This window comes from Gekko japonicus, unplaced genomic scaffold (genome assembly GCF_001447785.1).
Source record: "Gekko japonicus isolate JY-2015 unplaced genomic scaffold, Gekko_japonicus_V1.1 scaffold17, whole genome shotgun sequence".
Taxonomy (NCBI): domain Eukaryota; kingdom Metazoa; phylum Chordata; class Lepidosauria; order Squamata; family Gekkonidae; genus Gekko; species Gekko japonicus.
In genome coordinates, this window is record NW_015163604.1 from 1,581,524 (window position 1) to 1,608,780 (window position 27,257).

Genomic DNA, 27,257 nt, shown 5'->3' on the forward strand with positions numbered 1-27,257 from the left:
GGAGGAGGAGGAGGAGGAGGAGATTGGATTTATACCCCGCCCTTCACTTGGAGTCTCAGAGCAGCTTACAAACTCCTTTCCCTTCCCCTCCCCACAACAGACACCCTGTGAGGTGGGTGGGGCTGAGAGAACTCTGACACAAACAAACTTTACTCAGTGTAGGGGTAGGATATGGGTAGGATCTACCCAACTGTGTAATCTGTCTCAACAAGAATCTCAGGCTATAAATAAATTAAAAAAATGAATATTTATGTATTTATTTACTCCATTCATGCCCTAGCTTTCTCCCCAGTAGAGACTCTAAGCAGCTTCCACTGTCATTCTCTCCTCCACTTTATTCAAAGAAACAACCATGTGAGGTATGTTGACTGAAGAGTGTATGACTGAGCCAAGGTTACCCAGCAAGCTTCCATGGCAGAGCAGCTGTAAGTTATAGGTCTAAACTCCATGAAATTGTCAAGCACTTTTTAAAAGCGAAAAATACATTCCATAGTAGCAAAAATCCTACTATGTTACTCTCAGCTCTTGCACTGTGGGGGGAAAAATCGTAACTCTTGTAGAAGAAGAGAAGAGATTGGATTTATACCCCGCCCTTCACTTGGAGTCTCAGAGCGGCTTACAAACTCCTCTCCCTTCCTGTCCCCACAACAGACACCCTGTGAGGTGGGTGGGGCTGAGAGAGCTCTGACACAAACTGCTCTTTTTCAAGGACAGCTGTGCCAGAGCTTGTGACTGACCCAAGGTCACATCAGCAGGTGCAAGTGGAGGAGTGGGGAATCAAACCCGGTTCTCCCAGATTAGAGTCCGCACACTTAACCACTACACCAAACTGGCTCTCTTGTGTGGGACTTGATTGACACGGTCAAATTTCTGAAGACGTTTCTGTTACACCACCTTGCATTCCAAAGGTAACGTTTCTGTTACACCACCTTGCATTCCCAAATGCTTGAGGATGGCTACTCTGAGATTTCTGGTGGAATGACCAGGGAGATTAAAAGTTCAAACAGATGCTTGGGGTATGATTCTTTGTATCAAACTTGACAGTTGTCCTGATGTACTACCATCCTGTCTGCCCAGCATTTGATCATTTTGTTTGCTCTTTTCTGTACATTTTCCAGTGCTTATTTGAGGGGGCATGACAAGAACTCAGATGAATCTGCACCAGAGATTTCTACAAAGGCATCACAATAATAGCAGTTCTATTTTCAGTGACTTTCCTACTGATTCCCAACATGGTTTGGATTTTTCACTGCTGTTACAAATTAAACTGATGTCTGTCATAATCTGGTGGGTCAGTTCAGATCCTACTGGATCATATGTGATTACATTGGCTCTCTATGTCTCAGTCTGCACAAATACAATTTACTGGCTTACATTGTGTGTAAAAGTTGCCCACTATCAACTTGTCATTTGCATCTGCCTTTGTCATTGTTATCAGGAGCAGACGTAAAGGTCTCATGGCTTCCACAAATCGAATTATTATATTCGATTTGTGGGAATATTCTGGAAGGAGAGTGAAAAGATGCCATCTCTCCAGTCACAAGGAAAACTGATCCCTGGGTTGAAGGGCGACGGGCCTGGGAGCTGCTCCGTCGAGTGCCGCTGACTGCCTGCGCACAGCCCGCAAGCCCTGTCTACGGAGCAGCCCTCTGGACACCCAAAGCACAGCCTGATCCAGTCAGACCTTTGCCACGCCTGCCTTTGCACGCTGAGCCACTGGGCATCGCCCCCCAGGACCTGGCAGTGGGCAAACTCCCAGGAGGGTGAAGGCTGCGCATGCCCAGGGTTGTGATCAGTGCACGGCGGTGGGGCGGCTCACCCTCTCGGCGATCAGGCTGCACTTCTTGCACTGGCAGTCCCACCACATGCAGAAGCGCTTGTGGCCCTTCAGCGACGAGGAGTAGCTGTGGTTCCTGCACCGTGTTCACTTGGGCAGCCGCGGTGACTTCTTGCCCACCGTGCTGCCGCCCCCCCCCCCACAGCAGCAGCAGCCACCACCGCCTTTAGATTTGTGGCATGATAAAATATGGATGCAGTTCACGATGGGGAAAATAGCAAACCGAATAACTAATAACTCAGGCAAGGATGATCAAATGCCCTTTGTGTGCAAGTGGTTCCCAATCCTTCAATCCCTTTCAGAAAGGGAGGTGATCCCTTCTTTTACTAAAGACAAACAATGGTTATAGTTCTAAATGCAGTTCTTTAATAACTCTTTTCCACTTTGAATACAGATGATTATGTTGGCTGATGTATATTAAAAAGTTATTTGATATGCAAGTGTATTTGTAACAATTCTATCTTCTATCTTCTCCCTGTTTAATGTATTACTGCGTAGTTTCTTTATTGTGATATGCGCTATATATATAAAATAGGGGGGGAAAGGAGGGTGCCTCAATGGGAATGGTTGAGCCGGGTTGAAGAGGCACCATGCCAGGCCAGGGGCAACCGAGGGCATTGGACAGGCACCGAGGGGGCAGCCTGCAGTGTTTTGGGGGGGCAGGTCCCGAGTGGGGGTTACCTTTGGGACAAAGCACTTGGCTGAGAGGCGGGGAGCACAGGCTCCACCCCTGTACCACTCCCCTCCAAGTTTCCCCACCACAGCTCTGCAGGCAGCAGCCCCCACTCCTCCCTACCCCATGTGACCCTCACCGGCTTGAGCTGCTGGAGAAAACAGGCTGCTGGCCACTCACCATGTTGACCTCGTGCTCTGTGCCATTGCAGGGCTGGGGAAACCGCGACCACACCACTCTCAACCCCTGGGCCCTTGCTCTGGTGCAGAGGTGTGGAGGTGCAAAGCCGCATCCCCCGGTGGCCCTGTGCAAAACCCTTTCCCCAGCCCTGTGGAGCTCGCCAGAGGATCTGGCCAGTACACACTACCGCGCTGTGAGGCCTTGGTGTGGCTCGGACTGGCAATGCTTCCCGTGGGACCGCCCATCGCTTAGGTGGCGAAGGGGCGGGTGATTGCACTTGCCCTACTGTTAAGCTCTTCTCATGCACAGGCTCCGTTGTGCAGGCATGTCACCTGTGCAGCCCAGTTAAAGGTGCAATCTCATTGACGCTGAGAGGCCTAGGTGCAGGAACGGGCTGGTTGGTCTCCACCTCTCCCCCTGCCGCTCCGTTGCCGTGCCCAGCCCCCCGACCCAGATGCCCTTACCCAGGGAGCGTGGTGGCTTCTCGGTCCCCCATGGCTCTTGAGCTTGCCTGCTGAGGATTGCCGCCACGTGGGGCCCCCGAAGGGGGAGGGGCGGGGCGGGTTCAGAAGGCAGCTGGAATGGTGTTCTGGTGCATTCTGGCCCAAGAAAGATGGAATCCTGTTTGACCAGTAAAAAAAAGCTAAGCTGAAAATCATGGGAACTATTTATTTTATGTATTTTATTTTATTATATTTATACCCCGCCCTCCCCACGAATGGGCTCAGGGTGGCTTACACAGGCACAAAGTGCGTACAATATATAAAACAGTTAAAATTCCATATAAATAAACCAATTAAAATTCAAATCTATCAGAGCACGGCTAAACTCCCAACATCTTGCATAGCAGAAGGGCAGGCCAGGACCACAGCTAGATGTTACCCAGCCTTCCGGCAGTGTCGCTGTAGGTGGTGATAGTGGCAGTGGCAGCTCCTACTCAAAAGCCTGGCGGAAGAGCTCCGTCTTGCAGGCCCTGTGGAACTGTGCAAGGTCCCGCAGGGCCCTGATCTCCTCCGGGAGCTCATTCCACCGGATAGGAGCCGCCACTGAAAAGGACCTGGCTCTTGTTGCTGCAAGGCTGGCCTCCTTAGGGCCCGGGGTCACCAGATGGTGTTGTCAACATCTTGCATAGCAGAAGGGCAGGCCAAAACCACAGCTAGATGTTACCCAGCCCTTTGGCAGTGTAGCTGTATAATGGAGCAGTGGTGGTAGTGGCAGTGGTAGCTCCTACTCAAAAGCCTGGTGGAAGAGCCCCGTCTTGCAGGCCCTGCGGAACTGCACAAGGTCCCACAGGGCCCATCTCCTCCGGGAGCTCATTCCACCAGATAGGAGCAGCCACTGAAAAGGACCTGGCCCTTGTTGCTGCAAGCCTGGCCTCCTTAGGGCCCGGGGTCACCAGATGGTGTTGTGACCCCGACCGAAGTGCTCTTTGGGGAATATATGGGGAAATGCGGTCCCTCAGGTATGTTGTACCCTGGCCATGTAGGGCTTTAAAGGTAAGCACCAGCACTTTGAAGCGAGTCCGGTATGCTATAGGCAGCCAGTGCAGCGCTGTCAGCACAGGTCGGATGTGCTCCCATCTAGGGGCGCGCACCAACAGCCTGGCCGCAGCATTCTGCACCAGCTGCAGCTTCCGGATTTGCGGCAAAGGCAGCCCCATGTAGAGAGCATTGCAGTAGTCTAGCCTCGAGGTGACCGTCGCATGGATCACTGTAGCTAGGTCATTGCGGTCGAGGAAAGGAACCAACTGCCGTACCAGCCGAAGATGGTAAAAGGCCGATCTGGCAGTGGCTGCCACCTGGGCCTCCATCGTTAAGGTGGGGTCCGGGAGCACTCCCAAGCTCCTAACCTCCGAAGCTGGCACCAATGGTGCCCCATCGAAGGTTGAAAGCGGGAGTCCCAACCCCGGTCCGGTCCGACTCAAGCACAGGACCTCCGTCTTCGCCGGGCTTAATTTCAGCCTGCTCAGTCTGAGCCACCCAGCCAACTACACAAACAAAATCCATGTGGGACTGGGGCTGTTGTAAGGTAGGGAATTGGATAAGATCAAGCTAGAAAGTTGCTGGGAGTGGGCAAATTGGACCTGCTTGGGGGGGGGGAACGTAAACTTACCAGCAGCTCCCAAGCCCCCCTGCAGCTCAGGCTCCCATCAGAGGAGAGGGAGAGGGGGGACCACCGCATGGCCTCACCGGGTCTTCCTGCTTTGAGAAGCTGGCTGTGGAAGCAGGAAGACCCAGAGAGTCCACCCCTTTCCCTCCCCTCCTGCTGGGGCCCAGGAATATTCATGGGGGGGCATTGCCCTCATGTGCCCCCTATGGCTATGGGCCTGAATCCAACCCACTATTAGATAAATCAGTATTATTATTTCCCATCTTTCCAATTGATGCTAGGGAGGGGGTGGCTTGCTAGACCAACTGCTACCAGTCAGAGTAGACAATACTGTGGCTCTGATAGACAAATGGTCTCACCCAGTATAAGGCAGCCTCATACATGAAGCTCTACGGTTAGAATACATTCCTGAATTTGCATGAAGTCTCTTGTGTATATTTGCATGAGGTCTCTTGTGTCCATTGTATATACAAGGCAATAAGCTTCCTGGCATATTTCTCTTGGTTGTGTGTATGAAGTAATAAGAGTTCCCTCTAGTGGCAAAACTCCCCCACAACATTTTAGCGGCCAAACCAAATTGTTCAACGTAAAAGTTGTTGTATTTCAAAAAGTATTAAATTCAAAACTCTTTGAGTTGCTTTTTGAGAAGTAATGCCTATGTAGGCTTTTATTTCAGAAGTATCAGGGATAAAGTGGAGGAAGGGAAAACTATGTTACAAGCTTCCCCTTATTAGGTCCCCATTGGAGAGAAAAGAAAGGTATACATTTTTAACTTTTATTTGTAGTTGAGTCTGTAGTCTGTACCTTAGGTACAGAGACTATACAGACTTTGAATGAATAGATTAACATCTGTAAAGGACGGCTCATGCTAAAATATTAGCACCCCTAGTAAATGAGATCCAAAATCTTTCTTAAAACCCTGGGGGCAGTGGATATAGCATTGAACTTTGTAATGAATCCTGATTTTAAGTTGGGTTCTTTTGAAGTTTTTTCTTGAGGGGGTGGGTAGGGGAACAGTGACTTTTAGATCAGCAACAGAATGCCTTAGAAGACTGAAAGATTAATGCATTGGTTTTTGAATACTGTGTTAATATCAGATCTGAGTTGATTAAAATAATTTGTGGTCTTCCATTATGGAGTTTCATTACCCCAATATACACAGGGTGTGAAATTTCAGTGTAGACAACTTTATTTTGTAATTTACACAGTGTTCCCTCTAAGCTGAGTTAGTGTGAGCTAGCTCACAGTTTTTTAGCCTCTGGCTCACACATTTTTATCTAAGCTCAGGAAGGATGGCTCCAGAGGAAACTTATTTATGCAGTAGCCAAATCTCTCACTCACAACTTTAATGCCAGTAGCTCACAAAGTAGAATTTTTGCTCACAAGACTCCACTACTTAGAGGGAACATCCCAACACAGGAAATCTTCAGAGTTGAGTGTATTAGTACCAGCAGATCAATTCATAGTTCACCCCAGTATATAGACAATATGTGCCTGACTGTATGGGAACAAATGTTGTATATATCCTCAGTATGTAAACTCTGACATGTGACACAGTCCTTTGCATACATATCTTTACCCTTGTGTGCCCTTCCAGTCCTTTCATTCTCTATTGGTCGTGTGTATTGGGACTATGCATATGCAGGCAATAATTTCCCGAGAGCAGAGGTTATGTCCCTGTGCAGCTCAGGTTTTAGAGTCCCCCTTCCCCTGGAAACTGTATGCTGAACTTGTGCTAATTCCTCTTATGGCTATTTTCCCTGCTGATAACTATCTTTTAAACCTTCTTTTGAGGACTGATAAGAGGGCTATAGAAACAGTAGAAGAATTTATTTCATTGGCAGTAAAACTTCATGACAACGTTTTGAAGGCATCTTGACGGACTGGATTTTGGGGAAATGTGTTTTTTTAATTTTTAAAAGATATATATGACATTTTTTATATGTAGGATTATTTTAAAATGCAACTGAACATTTATTATGCGAGTATTCTGCAGTTTAGATTTGTGCTTGTATGTCACTGTTGTTAACTCAACCTTTATGTTGAGTGAGCAAGTTGGTAAACTTACAAGCCATTGTGCTTTGTGGAGTATTTTACTGACAATAAAGAAAGAAGATACACGTGATGTTCTACATGCTGTGGGGGTGGGCATGCAGTTAGAAACAGTGCATTGTTGTGCCTCACCACACATAGGTCTGCACACTGAAAAAAATAGCCTGAGATCAGGTGCAATATTTGTGAACATGAAATTGGTTTTTTCGATTACGAGAGAGAGAGAGAGAGAGAGAGAGAGAGAGAGAGACAGACAGACAGACAGACAGACAGAGAGACAGAGAGAGAGACAGAGAGAGAGACAGAGAGAGACAGAGACAGAGAGACAGAGAGACAGAGAGAGACACAGAGAGAGAAGCATTATATCTAATGCTCTTCCTTCAATTTGACCCAGAGGGTCAATTCCCATCGCTGGTGCTTCTTTTGATATCTCCTGCTGGTAGAAATGCACCACTTGTGTAGCAGCCAGATCTTGTGGGGGTGGGACCTTCCCTTTTTGCTGCAGTCACTCTGCCACATAACCAAACTAGGGTTGCCAACCTCCAGGTGGTGCCTGGAGATCTGCTACTTCAATTGAGATCAGTTCTCCTGGAGAAAATGGCTGCTTTGGAGGATGGATTCTATGGCATTATATCCTACTTAGGTCCCTCCTGTCCCCAAACCTCACCCTTCCCAGGCCCCACCTCGAATACCTCCAGGTATTTCCCACCCAGAGCTGGCAACCCTAGAACCAAACTGTTCTTTCCTTGGTGGGAGCCAAGGACAGGCAAGATGATGTCTTCTCTCCAGCCCTCAAGGTATTTTTGTTACCATCACTGCCTGGCTGATGTACCATTTTCAGACAATGCAAACAAATGGATAGTAGCGATTGTGATAATCATGTCTTTAATCTCTTTTACAGAGATTTGGGCATTCTAAACTTGAAAGCTTGTATTTTCCATATGCTAACTCGATTTTTTCTTTTCCAGCCAAGAATTTATGCCTAGCCCTGCTCTTTCTTCTGACAACTTTGTTGCCAATGCCATCTTGTCTTTGTGGCTGTTTTGAAGACTATTATGTCCATAATACATTTGAAAAGAGTTTTTTGGACTCTGTCTCTTATCTCTGCCATATTAATGATATGGTATGTGGCAATCCCCACCCACCCTGTGATAGAACATATAAACTGGATGTATTTCTACGAGTATGAACCTGTTTATAAGCAGAAGTTTGTCTTCACACTACGCGAGCAAATAAAGTGCAACGAGAACAACCCATTTTTGGTTATTTTGGTGGCTTCGAGACCTGCAGATGTGAAGGTGAGACAAGCCATTAGGATCACGTGGGGCTCTCAGAAATCCTGGTGGGGCAACCAAGTTTGGACACTGTTTTTACTGGGCCAAGGAGGAGAAAGAGAAGATGGTTTAGCCTTATCAATAAAAGATGAGAGCATTCTCTATGGAGACATAATCCGTCAAGACTTCCTTGACACGTATGACAACCTTACATTGAAAACAATCATGGCTTTCAGATGGGTGGCTGAGTTTTGTCCCAATACTAAGTATATTATGAAAACTGATTCTGATGTCTTCATCAACACTGGCAACTTAGTGAAATTTCTTCTAAAACCAAATATTTCAGAAAACTTCATTACTGGATACCCCTTCATTCACAGTTCCTCTTACAGAGGACTTTACAAGAAAATATATATTTCTTACAATGACTATCCATTTAATGTTTATCCTCCATACTGCAGTGGACTTGGTTATATCCTTAATTCCAGGCTGGCTTGCAGGATTCATGAAACGATGCATCATGTCAAACCCATTAAATTTGAAGATGTCTATGTTGGGATTTGCTTAAATATTCTTGGGGAGAGTATCAGTATTCCAGATGCAGAACTCTTCTTTTTATACAGAATTAACTTTGATATCTGTAAATACAAGCACTTGATCGCAGTACATGGCATCTCTTCTCATGAAATGATTAGGTACTGGCAAGAAATAAAGCAAGAGACTCCAGTTCCTTGCCGCTGATACCGTCCCAAGTTTTAAAGACTCATTCGATTCACTGAGCCTCTAAGATTGAGCTGCCTTATCCTCTTCTGGCCTGTTTAATTTATACTGTAGGAATTGCACTGACATTTATGTGGACCTTAAATGTACTTGGGAAGGAATACAATGCAACTCTGTCTTCATGCTAACACCAGTTCACCGTGACCTATATTTTTTTGCAAATGTATCAGAATTTAAGTTGTATGCATCAACCTGGACATTTCTAGTTTTGCAGGTTTTGCATTCTACAAAGGCATGTGGCATGAAATTAAGATATGTATACCAAGGAACAAATATATATACAATACTGCTTTAAGCTCTGTTAAGAACCCATCTGTCTCTTCCTGATATAAGCAACAAGAAAAATGTACTCAATGTAGCTATGTTAAAGTGCATACACTTATAAGCGAATACTGTAAATATTTGGAATGATCACCATCTCTTGGGTTTTTAGGGGTTTTGATTTACTTTCTCCCCTAGTATGTAGTTGCCCTCCCTTGTTTCTTTGTAGTTTATAGAAGATGCAATTAAAAAAAATCCCCTACGGGGGGCTAAAAAAAAAAGAAGAACCCATCTGTCTCAAGACTTAGTAGGACACTTCTTGCCACCATGTTCCTTTTCCCAAGAGAGTCAGGGAACCCTTCCTATTAATAGCATATGGCCTTAGTACAGAATTCCTTTTAAATGGACTACTTTTCTTGCAGGGTGTACAAGAACAAGAAAACAGGGAAGGAACATAACCACTGCATGGCATTTCTGTGTCAAATGATGTATATAATCTACTGGTCCACAAGGAAGCATCCTTTTATTGAACATAATAAATGGTTCTGTGTATGGTGTGATCAAATACTAATGTGAACTGGAAGACTGCTTGATCAAAAGGGGGTAAAGTGCCCTTGAGGAGAGCCTCCCCTGTGGTCAGTTTTTGAATAGTTACTGCGTCTACATTGAATGGATTGGACCTAAAGAACCTTGAATAGAGCTTGATTCACACAATAATCTTTTCCCCTTCCCACTGCAGCCTCTGGAGAAGCCATTCATAAAGCTCGGGGGGCCCTTGGGGATGGCATTGGGAACACAGAGGAAGGTAAAACTAGCAGAATTTGTTTTCCCTATCACAAGAAGTGGCTGGTCTCTCACAAGTGGGAGTTTGCAGGCAAGCCAATCAAACTGAGGATCTGTCACAATGCCCATTAGATTTCTCTTTGCCTATACCATTCAAAAGGGGCCATGGTGACTCAGAGGTTAAGATGCTGAGCTGCAGACCAGAAGGTTGGTAGCTCGGCAGTTCGAGACCCTAGTACCGCATGATGGAGTGAGCTCCCGTCTCTGGCCCCAGCTCTTGCCAACCTAGCAGTTCAAAAGCAAGAAACTGCAAGTAGATAAAGAGGTACCACTTTGGTGGGAAGGTAACAGCATTCCATGTACCTTGGTGTTTAGTCATGCTGGCCACATGACCACAGAGCAGTCTTTGGACAGCCCTGGCTCTTCGGCTTGGAAATGGAGATGAGCACCACCCCCTAAAATTGGATTCGACTGGCTTTCGAGCAAGGGAAACCTTTACCTTTACTATACCATTTAATGTATATTTTAAAAATATTGATGGGGGTCAAATCTACAAAAGATATATTTCTTACTTACTAATGGGAATATGGTAAATACTCAAAGGAGCTTCTCTTGGTTATGGCCAAAGCTAAGTTGGATTTCAGTCTATCACATGTTACAAATTCCTCCGAATATTACATAGCTTAAGTTGTTGACTACTTTAAGATACTGCCATCCATATAAATTTTGTTCATACGTCTGGTCAAAATTAAATGAAATTGAACAGAAATACAGCTGAACAAAAAAAGAAAAAGGAAAACTCCCGTTATTTATTTAAATACGCTCATTTTAAAGCTTTTATTTTTTTAAACCATACAACCAAATTTATTTTACTCAGTAGTTTACACTTCCTGTAGACGTTAATACAGAATCTGCAGTTGCATGAAACATATATTTTGCACCCATCTTAAAAAAAGGAAAAAACCAAACCCCAGGTTCATAATGATCTATCTCTAATGCACACACACTGAAGATACCATAGTTACATACAGCGAAAAGTGACCAAGCACCGTCACTTTTGGGTTATACTACAGCTAATGTTATCATATTTACATTAAACTTGACCCATGTTTCAATTTGTCTCTTAGAGACAGATGTAGAATTAGGTACAAAAGAAAACCTCTACGAGTCCAGAGAACAATGAGGCTTCCCCAGTTCCTTCACTTGCTGTGCAGTATGGATAAAGCAGTGAACTTTGCTAGGTTTAAGTTCCTAGAGGTGACTTCGAGGTGTAATTGTAGATGACACAATCAGCTCGCTTCTAAATTGCTGCCTGCAGAATCCTTTCTGAAGTCCAGAGGGGTGCATGTCCACAGCTTTAAGATGTTTGCAGGTGTTAACCGAACACAACACATACAGCCCACACAAGGTACATGATCTCTGGTTTCACTGCCAGGCTGTTCTTGTTTGGAAAACAGATGTGCACGTTCCATTTTGTGTCTTTATACAGATCTTAAAGCACACCTGGGTGTGCTTCTGTTTTCAAAAATTAATTCTGGAAGACGAACCAAGCAGAAAATGTCTCAGTGGCTCTTTCATATCCTTCCCCCCCAATTGTACAGCCGGCATTAGGAAGGCCAGAGGCTCCTCTTGATAAGCTTTAGCTACCATGGCACAAATGGCTCTTCCCTTTGTCTCACTACAACATCATAAAAAAAAAACCACCACTTCAGAACTGTGTTCTGATAAGGTGTTCGTTAACAGTGCCTGAAGGGGTGGGACGTGGAACAGAAGCAGAGGCTGTTTCTAAAGAAGTGTAATGGATTGGATCTTGGATCGTTCTCAGGTCCTACTGCACAGTGATAAACTGACACTTCACAGAGGTGCAAGATATAGTACATTCACATCCCACCTTGGACCCTGAAATTCCCAGACTCTCTCTCTCTCTCACTGAAGCATTGACCAACCCCAGAGCTGCTAAGCTCCAGCAAGGTTGTGGTATCCATGTGCCTTCAAACCATGCCCTTCTGGGGCAGCGCAGTAGCTCTGAGATTCTAGCTGTGTGTTTAGCCAACACTATCCCACGTCTGTGTTATCCACAAACACATTTCTATTTCAGTAGCTGTTCCAGGGACTTCGTCTGTGATCTCAGAAATGAGTGTTAACCCTGCAAGAGGGCTGGATGTTACGAAGTGGTAGAGCAAGGGATGATTAAAGGTTCCAGCTGTGGGTAACGGCCAGAATTCTCACCATAAACCTACCCAAAAAACCTTTAGCTTACTCAGAATCTCATTTATTTCGATAGCAGTGGCCACGCTCCTACCGCAGAAGAAGCTGAGGGGCAGCTCATAAATAAGTGGTGTTTTACAAAGAGGGGCAGTGCCCAATATACCACTTTCTCTATGCGTCACACTCTTGGTTACATCATTGGAAATGAAATATTGGGCCAATACCTGTCTGTTTAAGTCGGTCTGCAATTAATGAAACCATTGCTTTAGAGAATGTGGGAACTAGTTTAAAAAACACTAGGACAGCTAATTGTACAAATTTTAATCCATTATTTGATTATTGAATCTGCATTTATTTGCATATATAACAATAGTTCTGAAGAAAAGGGCATTCCCCCCCCTTCGCATTCAGATGATGGTATGCTTACGTTGTGGCAGGTAAGTAGAGGCGTTGTCCCCAGCCTGAAAGACCCATGCCTGTTCTAAGATGGCTCCCACCACCAGGGGTTTTGTAAGTACTTTGCATATATATGAAAAGCAACCCCAATGAATCAAGTGGTAGATTGTATATCTAACCCATTTACCAGCTCAACTTTGCACTGTAGAGCTAGTAAACCCTCTTGGTTGGATCCTGTCAGTCCTTTCCATTAATGGAAGTGAGTGGAATACTGCTGCCACCTCCCCCTTCCCACCAAAGTCCACTGACTGATAGGAACAGTAAGAGGGACAAATTGCAAGTCTACAACTGTAGACTTTCCATGAGTAGAAATGATGGCAGGATCCAACCCAGCATCTTGATTCTTTTTCTGTTGTTGCCTTCCTATGTCTTTGACCTAGAGGTTTTGTTCATTCACTGCCCTTTCGTGATGAAAGATGCATTAAAATACAAAAATAGGCTTCCTGTGTTTGACTCAAATGACAATCCAATGACAATACAGGAGATGCAACATCATATCCGTGATGGGCAAATATGGGTCATTTTAATATGCCTAAAAATAATTATAAGACTTTATTTTTAAAGAGCAAGGAAATCTTTTCAAGATCTCTTTTTTGTAAACTTATTAAAAATGCAGCAGCATAACAGATTTTCATTAGAAGTAACTAAACTGTCACAAAGCAATGAGAGAAAGATTGTGTTCTCCAATGTGTGCGCAGTGATTTGTGACAATTTGGTCGATGCTAATAAAAAGGTATTATGCTTCTTTTTTGGAGAGTACAGTTTTTACATGAACCAAACTTGCATATCTGTCTTTTCAAAAGAACACAACTGCCTTTCAAACGGCAAATCTATCTTGCAAGCAGATCATTAATGTTACCAGAGTGAATCAGTATTGAAAAATCGGCTAGTGCAAAAAACATGTCATTGAATGACAATGCAGCGCTTTGATCCGTTCATTCCAGGACTGAGGATATGTTTTTCATTTCCAAAGTATAATCTAGAGGAAGTTAAATTCATTCACAAAGTTGATTGAACTTCCATATGAACCCACCCTCAGGCATGCATTTACCCAAGACTGCATGCAGGATGCATATGGTGAACAGTAAATACACCGGGATGTGCAATTGCTATGATAAAAGAGAATAAAAATGTGTTATACCTAAGATGGAAGTACAGTGTTATACCATTGTACTTCCATCTTCTGCACATGCATCCAAGAACTCACAAGATGGTGTTCATGTACAGATTACAACCAACAGTGTGGACCAATCCTTATTTTAAATGTATAGAGCATGATCCTGTCAAAACTGAACTCTTTTCCATCCCATTCATTGTGATAGAAGAAACTGGAGTCCATTATAACTTTCCCAGTGAAACCAATGGGGTTTAAAATGCTTAACTGTGGCTGGATTTTGGCAGCATTGTAGATTATAACGCGGCTGAAACACTTCTACTATTCTGTGGATTGTTCTGTAATTGCCAAACTAGCAGTGTTATGAACATTACACTAACTGCTTTAGCAGCTTTAGCAGCTTTCAGTGAATACAAATGGTTACCATAAATGTTCATTGGGAATGAATGACGTTTGCTTCATAGAAAGCATCCCTGACCTCTATGGAAGTCCAGAGGAACTCGTTGGCCACTGTGTGAGATAGGATGCTGGACTAGATGGACGATTGCTCTGATCTAGCAGAACTCGGGGGGGATCGCGGGGGATTGCAGTTCCCCCGGGTGAGGTACGGGTGGGCAGGGCACATGACGAGGCCCCGCCCCCGCTTCCGGCCGCCCCGCTTCTGGCCCTCATTCAGCCAGGAGGAGGCAGAAGAAGAGGGAGAGTAAGTTGCTTCCTCCCTGCCTCTCCCCACCCCTGCCTGCCTGGGGCCAGGGAGGGCCTTCGCGGGGCTTCCTTGCACTCCCGCCGGCCTTGCAGGTCCACCGCTGGGCCCTTCATGGGGCTCGGCAGTGGAGCTACAAGACCGCCGACGGCGGCCTGGACCGTTGGGGGCGGGGTGTGTGGCCTTATGACACACTTCCGGTGATGTCAGAGGGTGTGGCCTTATGACACACTTCCGGTGATGTCAGGGTGTGTGGCATATGCTAATGAGTTATGCTAATGAGTTCCCCTAGATCTTTTTCTACGAAACGACCCCTGTGTACTCATATATGTTGCTCCACACAAGAATATGCACATTCAACAAGCTTTGATACAGGCAATTACAAAATTAGCATCTAATGACCTAGATCATTTGAGAACTGTATGCAACATGATGCCGTTCCTGTGCACATTAGATGCATTTTCTTTAGAAAGTGCATGCAATGTTTTAGATGGTGCTCTGTGCAATGCCGTGTATACATTCGTGACTGCAAGAAAAATCAATGAATGCAAATATATTTCCACATAAACTGCAAGTGGCCATGAACTCTTCCATTCCTTAAGACAGAAAGGAACATCACCCAGTTGCCCCCTAAAAAAAAGTAGCTAAAATTAATGTGAAAATTAATTTGCTGCCCACATCGTGGTTATGTTTTCTCTCCCTTTAAATAAAGAACATAAGAACATAAGAGAAGCCAATGTTGGATCAGGCCAATGGCCCAACCAGTCCGACGCTCTGTCACACAGTGGCCAAAAATACCAGGTGTCATCAGGAGGTCCAGCAGTGTGGCTAGGACACTAGAAGCTTAACCATGGGTTTTTTTTAACCTATGGTTAAGCAGATGTTTGAATCTTTTACTGTGGCCACAGTGCTTGGTAGAAAGCAAGACGTGATGCCACAGTATGAACTGGCTCGCACACTGTGATGTGTTAATAAGTGTCAATCACAGGGGTAGACTGGGAGGCCAAAACTGCCTTGGTAAGGACCATATCCTTTGGACTGCTCCTGGACCCTCCCCCCATGAAAAGAGGTAGGGAGGAAGAGTGTGTGCCTGCCTCATGCAAAGAGGGTACCACTGGCTTCCACCTGCCCGCCTCACAAAAATTGTTCGCTGTGGTGTGCCTTGTGAAATGTCAGCTGCTGGCTTGCATTGGTCATGGTGGCCAAGGCTCCCACCAGCCTCATATGGCGCCAAGGTGGCCAGTCCCGTCCTGGTTAATCATCTGCCCCAAGCAAACCATGGTTCAGGTGTTTTCTTTACTCCTTCCACCTGTCTGCATGCAGGATGACAAAAGCACATCTCACTACTTTCCCTGTCTTTCAGCAGGCCTGAGAATGCTAGAGTTTCACAGTACATTTGCCATATGAACCAGGGCTAAGGCAACAAGCCATGGTTAAGTGTTAAGTCTGCACCAACCCAGAATAGAATTAGAAAATGACATAGAAAAACATCTGTAAGACACAACAGTCTATTTCTCATAAGTGGGGACCCTGACTCACAGCAGGTCCCCATTTGCAGTCCTACATGGGGGGGGGGAGCCAACAGAGTGATGGGTGGCCATGGTGGCTATGTCCTGCAGGGCAGGATGGGCTGCATGGGCAGCTTGGGGGCCGGGGGGCCACAGTGGCAGGAAAACCTGGCCCTCCCCTCCCTAGGTGGACCTATGATGGGGCCTGACCTGTGTCCGGGGGAGGGGGGAAAAGGAGTGATCGGCAGGGGGGGGGGAGGTATAAAGCGTGCCGCGCTGCCCGGCTACTTCACCTGGCTGTGTAGAACTGGTTGCTCACCCACCCCTCCCTATGTGTTACTACTTAAGAGAAGAAGGTTCATGGTGTTTGTGGGTTGCCCCTCTGGGAGGTTCTGTTACGGTAAAGTGTGGGTTATATTCTTGTTTATGATGTTTTCTGCTTCTTGTATCTGTCACAACGTTAGGGCGGTATCAGCATGGGGTCGGATGCATTTTGGGAACTCAGCCTGCGTGCTGTTTTCCTGGCCTGGGATCCCCTGCAGAGTTCTTAGGGTGAGGGGGTCTTCAAGGGGCATGCCCAGCTCAGGGGCTGCCAACAGGTTACCCTCATGCTCAGGTGGCAGGGGAGACCACTTAGGGTGACCGTCCCTGTGGAATCCAGCAACCTGCTATCCCCTGGTTCTCCCTTCACCAGCAGGCAGGTGGTGGTGGGGGAACGGAAGAAGAAGAGATTGGATTTATACCCCGGCCTTCACTACCCAAAGGAATCTCAGAGCGGCTTACAAACTCCTTTCCCTTCCCCTCCCCACAACAGACACCCTGTGAGGTAGGTGGGGCTGAGAGAGCTCTGACAGAAACTGCTCTTTTCCAAGAACAGCTCTTATCAGAACTACGGCTTGCCCAAGGTCATCCAGCCAGGTGCAAATGGAGGAGAGGGGAATCAAACCCGCTTCTCCCAGATTAGAGTCTGCACACTTAACCACTGCACCAAACTGTGTACCCAAACAGGGTGCATCGACCAGCAGACGGGTCAGTTGATGCCAGAATCTGGCAGACCCATGCTGTGCTAATGCTTCTTACAGCTGTAACCGATAAAAGTTGTGGCCATTTTATTCCACATTTTAATCCAAAACGCTGTGTGTGATTATATTATTGGCAGGCAGTTGTAAAGGGGGTTCTTGCCTTTGCTGCCCTCTCCCCTTCTCTAGGTGCTGGGACTGCAAGTGTTTTTCGATATGTGTTGCATAGGCTACAGCTGGAATTCTGGATTATAATGAAGACTTCAGGGTCTGGCTGTATTCTTTTTGAACTTGGCATCAAAGGAAAACTGCTGTTTGGCTAAGAACCTGATTTTCCTAATGTCCTAAATTTCAGAATGTGTCAAGAAACAGTTTTCATGTATTTCTCCATGTATGATAAGAATTTGTTTCAAATTCCCCCAAAGAGGGTTTTGCGAGACATGTTTATACAGAAATATTACACATTTCTCAAGTCAAACTATAGTTTCTGCAATACCATTATGCTGATATGCTTCATTCTCTTATTATAGTTTTATTTCCTAGTGTTGGCGCCTTTCCTACAAGCTGAAAACTGTAAACAAGTCTATAAGTATGCATTTGAAGCTAGTAATTCCTCATGAACTCATATAGAGTATGAGACCTTTTTTCTTTTTGACTAGGCGGCTGGGCAAATGAGGCCTTTTTAACAGTTGACTGAATATAAACTGTATTCTATAATTGTTTGAGGCCTATTGCCTGTTACTATAGATTTTTTTGTCCCTCCTTAGATATTAAACACTACTTTTAATAGTATACAAATTAACACACTATCTGGTTATATTTATGCATGATACCTTGATTATTGTTTATCAAATCTCCATTTTCATTTGCTCATTTTATCCTGTGCTGTAATATACTATCTTGTGGCCTAAAAAAGAAATTATACACAATAGCTATCAAGTTGGGTAAAGGTTTAACATTATTTCAATTTAATCCTCCTGAGAATGAAATGCTTTTGTGTCAAGTATTTCTGGTGGCTTCTACTTCCTGGGCCCCCCTGAAAAGCTGCTCCTGAGAATCATGAGACCGTCCTCTTACATTAATTTCTGAGGAGCGAGGAAAAAGAGATTTGCCAATTCCCCTTTTTTGCTGCAGTCCCTCATGCAACATCACGTGCCCCTCAGGTGTGATTTTCTGAGAGTACAGTAGATTGCACTGCGGAGGGTTAAGTGGGCCTTGCTCTGTTCATGGAAGGTCTGGATCAGGCCCTTTAACTTACTGATGAGGAGGAGAATTTTCAGTTGTTCTTGACTTTCTCTAATACTTTTTATGGTTATTAAAGCTTATAATCATGAGCTAATTCTCCTACATTAATTCTTTAGTCACAGTTCTGAGGAACAATTAGCAGCATCTGTTATGGCATTGGCCTTCACCCTTGCTAGACCCATCCTGAACTGCAACATGTCACCAGTTTTATTTTTGTTATGTTGCTTATTATTTCCACCATTAGTCCATCCATCATCCATCTATCTATGTATCTATGTATCTATCTATCTATCTATCTATCTATCTATCTATCTATCTATCTATCTATCTATCTAGAAGTGTCCTCCTTTCTTTTCAGAATGATGGTTGTGGTGCTCCTGGTTAGGTCCAGCTTAGGTCAAATTATGCCCAACCACTCAAAAACAATTATTATCAAAGTGCCTCTTGATAAGAGATCCTATAAACTACTGTGACAGAGTTTAGTATCCCCCCGGACAATTCTGATCATAGGTCACACCGGCAAATGATGCAGGTAAATGTGTCTAAAGATTTTGCAAGGGCCAAGGACCATCCATAAAGTACGTCAGGCAACAGAGGAGTTAGTAATAAACTGGTGACAAAGAAGGATTGGCCATAGGTGAAAAAAAATGAGGCAAACTGTCATACAGGGGAAGGCTGAAAAGGCTGATGTAAATGTGCAGTTCTTTATGGATGGACCTCTCACATCATTTGCCTATCAACACTATGCAAAAAAAAAATATCCATTTTTTTTGTTACTGTACAGAATGAAAATTAGCCCAGGGTTAAGTGAGGTTATCATAAATAACTCTGACTACTTTACAGCAACCTAATACTGTTCCTAGATTTTGATCCTACTCCCAGGGAAATTTAAGACTGACTTTTCAATGGCCTCTCCTGGAACTTAACGGTTATATCCTTTATGAACACTAACAAGAAACCCAGTCCTTGGTCTAGTGACAGTGTTTTCCTTTCAGATGAATGAGCAATTGTGGTAGTTAAAAATTATATGTGAGCTAGCAAGAGCCTTTCAACTCTTCTCAGTCAAGCTCTGAATCTGTTTTGACTACCAGTGATCAGCATGGGGAGGGGGGATGGCCCTGTGAACATCTGGATGGCACATGATGACCAGTGCCCTAAAACAGAGCACCAATCCCTTTCGAAGCAAGACATTTAGAGCTGTCCCCAGTGGACTGGATCCCACATCTAAATCCCATGCATGGAAACGCAGCCTCCCCACCTCCCCTCTTCTACTGCAGTCTGAAATGCTGCCCGGATGCTGCTCCTGGGGAATCACGGGCCCCTAGGAGTAGCATGAGGGGGGAGTTGGAGAGCTGCTTTGGAAGGGGTGGAATCACAGAAAATCACCACCCCCTTGTGCATGGGGATCCAATCCACAATCTCCTATACCTGTCCAGCCTGTTTCTTACAATACTAAGCTCATTATGTCTGTACAGTAATCACACAGTAAATGGCAAAATCAGTATAGTACTGACTGCTAAGCATTGCCTATGCAGCAGTCGGAGAATACATCTCCTACTAGCAATATAATACATGGTTAAAAGGACAGTCCTGAAACTCTTACACAACATATCATCTCGTCCTGCTGCAAAACCACAGAAGAGGGTTGCTAGGTTCCCCCTAGCACCAGTGGGGGATGGGGGGCACTTACCAGGAGAAAGAGTAAAGGCCAGGTCATGTTGCCAGTGTCGCACAGGAAATGACGTCATCACTCTGTGACATCCAGGCGACAGTCTGGTAATGGGCATAAATTCTGTGGTAAAAATGGCTTCGCCCAGTGTTTTTGCCCAAATACCAAAGTGTCAACCGGACGTCACAGCCATGATGACATCACTTCCAGTTAAATCCTGGCAACGTGGCCTGGGCCTTCTTTCTATTGGTAAGCCCCTCCCCCCGGCCAGCTGATTGGTGGCTGGGAGGGAAGGGCCTGCTGGCGGGGGAGCCCCGTCTCCATGGAGGGTCTGGCAACCCTACCACCTAAGAGATCTGGAAACTTGAAAGACAGAAGCCATTGGGTTTTTTTTTTCTAGTTTAGTATTTCCTTTCTGCATTCCAGATTAACTGTAATTAAGAATCCTGTTGTATTATTTTCTTCACCAGAAGAGATAGATCTTTTAATTAAATCTTTTAATTAAAATCTATTTGGTATTAATATAAGGGTAGCAAAATGTGGACAGGTGAAGGGACTTTGCACATATACCGTCCCTGGATGTCTGAATTTGGACATTACAAGTTAATCTGTTTTGAGAACATACTCAATATAATTGAGCAGAGGTCACAGATGAGGGCAAGGAACAGAAATCAGAAGGCTGGGATAACAGCTAAGATACACTTCAGTTAGCTAAATCTTTCTCTGTGCTATTTTCAAGTCTATTCTCTGATTCTGAGAAATTACAGTACATTTTCCATGCTACCCCGAGCATAGAGCTATAGACAATGAAAAGGGAAATGAAGGAGTGTGTCCCAAAGCATTAGCCTAGAACACCTCCTGTTTCCCCATAGCAAATTAATTAAATTCATTAGCCATGGGCTAATGACTGTGCTGAGCTCCATAGGGTCTCTTCTTTTGTTAGAAGGAAAATGACTCTTAACAGGATGAACTGTGTGCATTCAAGTTTCCCCCTTCATAGACTGAGAAGCTCCTGCACATGTTGGGCTCTGCAGACTGTTATTCAGACCTCACGTGCATATGGACTTCTGTTTGTCTCTACTTCCCCAAGGGAAATAGTACAGATGGACAGAGATTGCACCCACATTCTTCTGCCCACAGAAATATCCATCTAGCTCGGAATGCAAATCACAGCCACTGACATAAAAGACTCAAGTCTTTTAGGGTGCCCACTAACTGCCAGAAGTATTTTAGGTGCTTCAGAGGACACCCGCGGGCCAGATTCTTGGAGAATGAAGGCTGGCCCAAGGCAGAGTGTCTTGTGCAATAGCCTAAAATGACTCAGAGGAGCATATTTAACAAACTCAACTACTTCTCCACACCCTTGCCCATTCCTTTGAGGACCTCATCAAATGACGAGTGGGGTAGGAGCTTCACAGCCAGGTCGCATCTAAGTAAGGAATACTGAAATCTGGAAAAAAGTCAATTTTCTACAACCAGCATACATGATGCATAGGCTCCTAATTATAAATCAGTCTAATTGTGACTTTTCATCCCTAACGAAGATCTCGGATTAATGACAACATTAACTGTCTAGGCTGTCAAAACCATTCCCCCCAAATCTTTTGAACTAAGCTTCTATCCTAGTGAAACACTGTTTTTAAAAGAAACCCAAAATAATTAGGCAACTACTTTTCATTTCAGCATGCTTGCAACATCCCTGCCCCCATCTGATCCTATGTTGATAATTGAAAACAAAATCTCAATCCCATCTAGGCATCTCTTTTGCTAAAATAGTGTTGATTTCCCTCATTGCTGCGCACTCCAATCTCTGACAATTATCGAGCAGTTACAGATCTGTCCTGACAACCAGCGCATCTAGAAGCAAGAGTTAAAGCTGTTAGTGCAATTTCCTGACGAGCAAGGACCACAGAAAGCTATCTGTGGTTGGAGTTAGAAAGGCAAGGCGTCATTAAAGGCATGCGTACAGACAGTATAAATACACAGCTATGGAGAAGCTCAATAGCATGGCCCTAATTATGTTTCAGAAAGGGTATGTTTAACTATGAAAAGCGAAAGGAGGATTGCCTGTTTTGCACTGAAAGGCTGCTCTTTTCCATTTGTTTAGGAAAAAGACAGATCAACAATTGCAAAGCCCTCTGCCACCTGCCTTCCTACGTATGCAGATCAGGAAAAAACAAACAAACCAAACATAGCAGTTGCATTGCAGAGTGGAGATCACATTACACTGCTGAAAAGCCAATGTCATTCCTATGGCTTGCGGACCAGCGACAAGTCATTCCTGTCTTGCCCCTGCGCTGCTTGTCTAAAGTGTGGATTCCAGCTCTCAGGTGGCAACTAAGAAACAGGAAGTATTTGAAAGAGGAGAAAATGCAGGTATTCAAAGCGGGAGTCTTCAGCCTTTACAATGGGAGAATGTGCTAAGCTTACACCCTTACAGAGCTGCAAGAAAGAAAATGGTGGTGGGAAGGGAGATTTGTTTCTTAAACATTGCTTTTGAATGGGTTTGCTGCATTGCTGTTTTATCAAAACAGCAATTTTCCTCATCCCAAGTTTTTTTCTTTTTTTGGAGGTACAGTCTTAATGTGAATATACTTGCTACAGCTGTCTACTGCGTTGAAGTGTAAAGGTTTGTTGAAGAAGTTCACCAAGAGAGATGCAGAGAGACACATGACATTTACTGGTCTTCTGTTTTACTAGTACTCTTGAACTTCACCACCATGACTGTTATGTTGTCGGGGCATCCTCTGTAGAATGACTGGAGGACTATACTCTTGGCTCCAAAGTGGGGTTCATCCAAGCGTTCCTTGATGAACCGAACAGCCTCCTCATTGCTAAAAGCATCCCACAGCCCATCGGATGCCAGGATCATGAACTCTGGCTGGAGCTTGTCCAGATCAAAGGTCAGGATATCAGGGTCTGGGATGACGACGTTCAGATTTTTCAGCGGATAATCTCCAAGGGAGCGAGACATGGCCAGGATCCCCTGAACACGCCAGGAACCATTGAAACTGATGAAGCCACCTGGAGAGGAAACAAAAATGTTGATGTTCTATTAAACGGTTTCTATATGCACTAGCTTTCTGAAGTTCCTGTGCCTGTGGGCTGATAAAACTAGCGAATGATTATTGCTCTTTGGATTTCTTCTTATACTTTCCACCCTTTCAGCGTGACGAAGTTCTTATCTTACTGATTTTATACGTCGATAAAGGGTTTTGTATTGTATTGTATACTTTCCACCCCAGACACTCCCACCCCACACAGCCTGCATCTCATGTACTTGGGAAGTTCTTTTCCATAATGCACCAGTATGTCTGCTGCTGAGTTACAGGAAAGGAAAAATTTCACAAGGACACCACTTGGAAAAGGGGAAACTGAGAAGGAACTCTTCCCCTTTAGAGAACTATCCCATTGTAACCTGTACTCGATGGTGTGTGTGTTATGTGTTAAGTGCCATCACGTTGCTCCTGACTTATGGCAACCTTATGAATTAATGTCCTCCAAAATGTCCTACCACTAACAGCCTTTCTAGAGTCAATCCATCTCATGTCCGGTCATCCTCTTTTCCTAGCACTATTGTCATTCCCAGTGAGCAGGGCTATTTTTGAGCAGGAACCCACAGGAACGGAGTTCCGGCTGGCTTCAGAGTTGGCCACACCCACTACAGCCAAAACCTCTGCGTGAGTGGTGGCTACAGAGGGAAGGCCTGGAGAGCGACTCCCCTGCCGACTTTGAGGCAGGTGGACCAGGCCCCCCACTGGAAGGATCGGGGAGGCATTTAAATACCTCCCCATGCGGTCCCCGGCTTGTCCAAGGGTCAGCTTGCCCGGGCAAGCCAAGGGAAGGCATGGGGGTGTGGCCTAATATGCGAATGAGCTGTGCTGTCTGGGGTGTGGCCTAATACGCAAATGAGTTTCTGCTGTTGGGTGTGGCCTATTATGCTAATGAGTTCCTGCTGGGCTTTTTCTACCAAAAAAGCCCTGCCAGTGAGCCATCTTCTCATAATGTGACCAAAGTATAAAATAGCCTCAATTTATTAATTTTAGCTTTTAGGGAGAGTTCAGGCTTGATTTGATCTAGAACCCACTTATTTGTCCTTGATAGTACTCCAATATAAGGAACTGCCCCCCAATAAATCTCCGGAGAGCGCAGCCTTTACTGTACCACACTATTATGCTGGAATTGCACCATGATATGGGGATAACACAAAATGGTAACTCCAAATCACATCTCACTTTCTTCCTCAGTAACATGTAGAGATGGTTCCCAACTCATAACATAATCAAGTTGTATGCTTCTCCCAACTTTGGCTCCACTTAATTGGCTGCCCTTCACAAATGCACATGCAAAAAATACCGAAATGAACCAAATTTGACCTTTTAGTCCTGCTTATAGCAATTTTCTTAGAACACTATTTTATATGAATGTATATAATTCTGTTGCACTTTAATACATAATAACAACGATAAACAGAACTTTTTCCCAAGCTCATGGTTATGCTACGAAGACATACAATGTAGAAACAAATGCGCTCACTGGTGCTTCTGATTTAAAGAGACCGTCTCACACTCCACACTGAATGAACGCTTATAGTATAAGCCCAACTATAACAAACATGATGGAATGTAAACAAACCAACATGAGGAAATAAAGTAACAGTCTCTGATAGCTGCTCTTCTTGCGTTGCAGACTTGTTGCAGTCAAAAAGAGAAGCAACCTGTATTATCTCAGGTTGAAGTCCCGTCAGGACAAGAATGTTGTCAGGACAAGAACGTTGACATGCCTCTCTGGAATGAAGGCCGTGGAGAGCAGGCTGTTGCCGCACTACAAGGTTGGTTATCCATTAAGATTTTTCACAAGGAAATGGATTCCATATGAAAGAAGAAAAAAGTAACTCTGATTAAGTTCTGAGAAAGGAATCCACAAAACAGCCTTCATTCCGGAGAGGCACGTCAATGTTCTTGTCCTGACAACGTTCTTGCTCGACGGACTTCAGCCTGAGATAACAGGTTGCTTCTCTTTTTGACTACATAAGTCTGCAATGCAAGAAGAGTGACTTTCAGAGACTGTTACTTTATTTCCTCACTAGGAATAAGGCCCGTTGTGGAAATAAATACAACGAGATCTAGAAAGAGGCTCTGGGAGAGTGCTCTGGTTTTAGGCAAACAGTGTCAATTTGCTGTGGCGACCTCAGCAGGGTATAATGACAGAGTCCACTGTTTTCTCCAGAGGAACTGATCTCTGCTACCTGAAGAGCAGTTGTAATTTTGAGTGATCTCTAGCCCTCACCTGGAGATTGGCAGCAATTGTTACCCAGGATGAAATGGCTGGTTTGGAGGGTGGAGTCTATGGCATTCTACCTGTCTGAGGTCCCAGATAGGGCAAATTAGACACCGGCCGATAGTTGGCCAATTTGGCCGGGTCTGAAGTTGGTTTTTTCAAGAGAGGGTGGACCATCGCCTCCTTAAGTGCCTCAGGGAACCGTCCCTTGGCAAGGGACTTGTTAACAATCTCCCGTACGGCACCTCGAAACCCCTCGTGGCCCGCCTTAATGAGCCAGGAAGGGCACGGATCTAGGCGGCATGTGGTTGGACGTACAGATACGAGCAATCTGTCAACTTCCTCCAAACTGAGCGGGTCAAAGCATTCTAAACCCTGCGGGACGTGCAAGGGGCCTCAAGTTCGCTCACTGTTTCAACTGTGGCAGGGAGGTCGCGGCGGAACGCCAATATTTTATCCGCAAAATAGCTCGCAAAAGCCTCACAGCCAATATCCAATTCCCTACTATTTTGTCTGCTCTGTGGCAGCGCTGTCAAAGACCGAATTGTTCTAAACAATTGGGCTGGGCGTGAGCTAGCGGACGCAATCGCGGCTGCATAGAATTCTCTCTTAGCAGCTTTGACTGCCATCTCATAGGATCTCATAAACGTCCTATAGGATGTTCTTGATGCTTCGTCGCGGGCACGCCGCCACCGTCTCTCTAGCCGTCTTAGTTCCCGCTTCATAAGCCGTAACCCCTGGGTATACCAGGGGGCTAGCCTAGTGCGAGAGCGCAGAGGGCGCTGGGGAGCGATCTCATAGATGGCTGTGGAGAGTCGGTCATGCCAGTCCCCCACAAGCTCATCCAATGAGCCGCCAGGGGGCATCGGATCCCGCAGAGCCATCTGAAGCCGTACATGGTCCATTTGGCTCCGTGGGCGAGCTAAAATCTGCTCGCCGTCTAAACAGGGTCGGGGTGGGATATTCAGACGGGCCTTCAGGGAATAGTGGACCGACCATGGTACTGCCCTTGCAGTAATCCGGTCCACTGTAATCCCCTCCCTGTTCCTTTTGAATCATTGGAGCCATCCTGCCCCCAATGTGCTTATGAAAGAGTTGATAGAATTGTGTCTTGCGGCCGCTAGGAATGTTATTGCATTTCATTGGAAAACTAAGAAGACGCTGCTATTGAGCGACTGGTATCTGAAATTGTGGGATTTCTTTTTACAGGACAAAGTTTCCACTAGCATCCTACGATCTGAAAATCAACCCGTTCCTGACAATCTTCAAGAAAAATGGATGCCCCTCTTAGAAGCATCAGCAGCACATAAAATCGACACCTCCCTGTTTGCCCTGCATAAACACCACCAAGGCCCTCCCTGGCCACAGGCAGAGGTGGGGAGAGGCGGGGGGGGAGCAACTTACCCTCCCTCTTCTCCTGCCTCCTCCTGGCTGAATGAGGACCGGAAGCGGGGTGGCCGGAAGCAGGGGGCGGGGCTTTGTCGTGTGCCCCGCCCCCACACCTCACTTGGGGAACGGCGATCCCCGGCAATCCCCCTCGAATCAACCTCTGTATAAGTGAGAGATGTTGCTTTGTTTACATTCCATTATGTTTGCTATAGTTGCGCTTATGCTATAAGTGTTCATTAATTGTGATGTGAACCGGTCTCTTCAAATCAGAAACAACACCAAAAGAGCAACTATCAGAGACTTACTTTATTTCCTCATGTTGCTTTGTTTACATTCCATCATGTTTGTTATAGCTGGGCTTATGCTGTAAGCGTTCATTAAATGCGGTGTGAGACGGTCTCTTTAAATCAGAAGCACCAGCGAGCCCATTTGCTTCTGCACTGTATGTCTTTGGCTCGTAACCATGAGCTTGGGAAAAACTTCTACTGTTTATAATTATTATTATGTATTAAAGCGCAACAGAATTATATACATTCATATAAAATAGTGTTCTAAGAAAACTGCTATAAGCAGGACTTAAAGACTGAATTTGGTTCATTTTGGTGTTTTTTGCATTTGTAACTACTTACACACCGGAAAGCTTCCCTCTTGTTGCCTTTGATTAAAAAACGCACAGCAAACATTCCTACAAGTTACTTGGGAACAAGAGGGATAACT

At 45.1% G+C, this 27,257-nt stretch overlaps 2 protein-coding genes across 4 annotated transcripts in view; one reads left to right on the forward strand and one right to left on the reverse strand.

Moving 5' to 3' along the window:
• The window catches only part of B3GALNT1 (beta-1,3-N-acetylgalactosaminyltransferase 1 (globoside blood group)), a 15,837-nt gene extending 6,168 nt beyond the window's left edge, over positions 1-9,669 (forward strand). For both annotated transcript variants that reach the window (XM_015407236.1, XM_015407237.1), the window contains exon 2: positions 7,820-9,669. In XM_015407236.1, the coding sequence (XP_015262722.1) occupies positions 7,907-8,866 (960 nt within the window). In that variant the 5' untranslated portion in view covers positions 7,820-7,906 and the 3' untranslated portion in view covers positions 8,867-9,669. The remainder of the gene's footprint in view (positions 1-7,819) is intronic.
• Positions 9,670-16,881: 7,212 nt separating this feature from the next.
• PPM1L (protein phosphatase, Mg2+/Mn2+ dependent 1L) overlaps positions 16,882-27,257 on the reverse strand; it is a 253,066-nt gene continuing 242,690 nt past the window's right edge. For both annotated transcript variants that reach the window (XM_015407254.1, XM_015407255.1), the window contains exon 5: positions 16,882-22,895. In XM_015407254.1, coding sequence (XP_015262740.1) covers positions 22,549-22,895 — 347 coding nt within the window. In that variant the 3' untranslated portion in view covers positions 16,882-22,548. The remainder of the gene's footprint in view (positions 22,896-27,257) is intronic.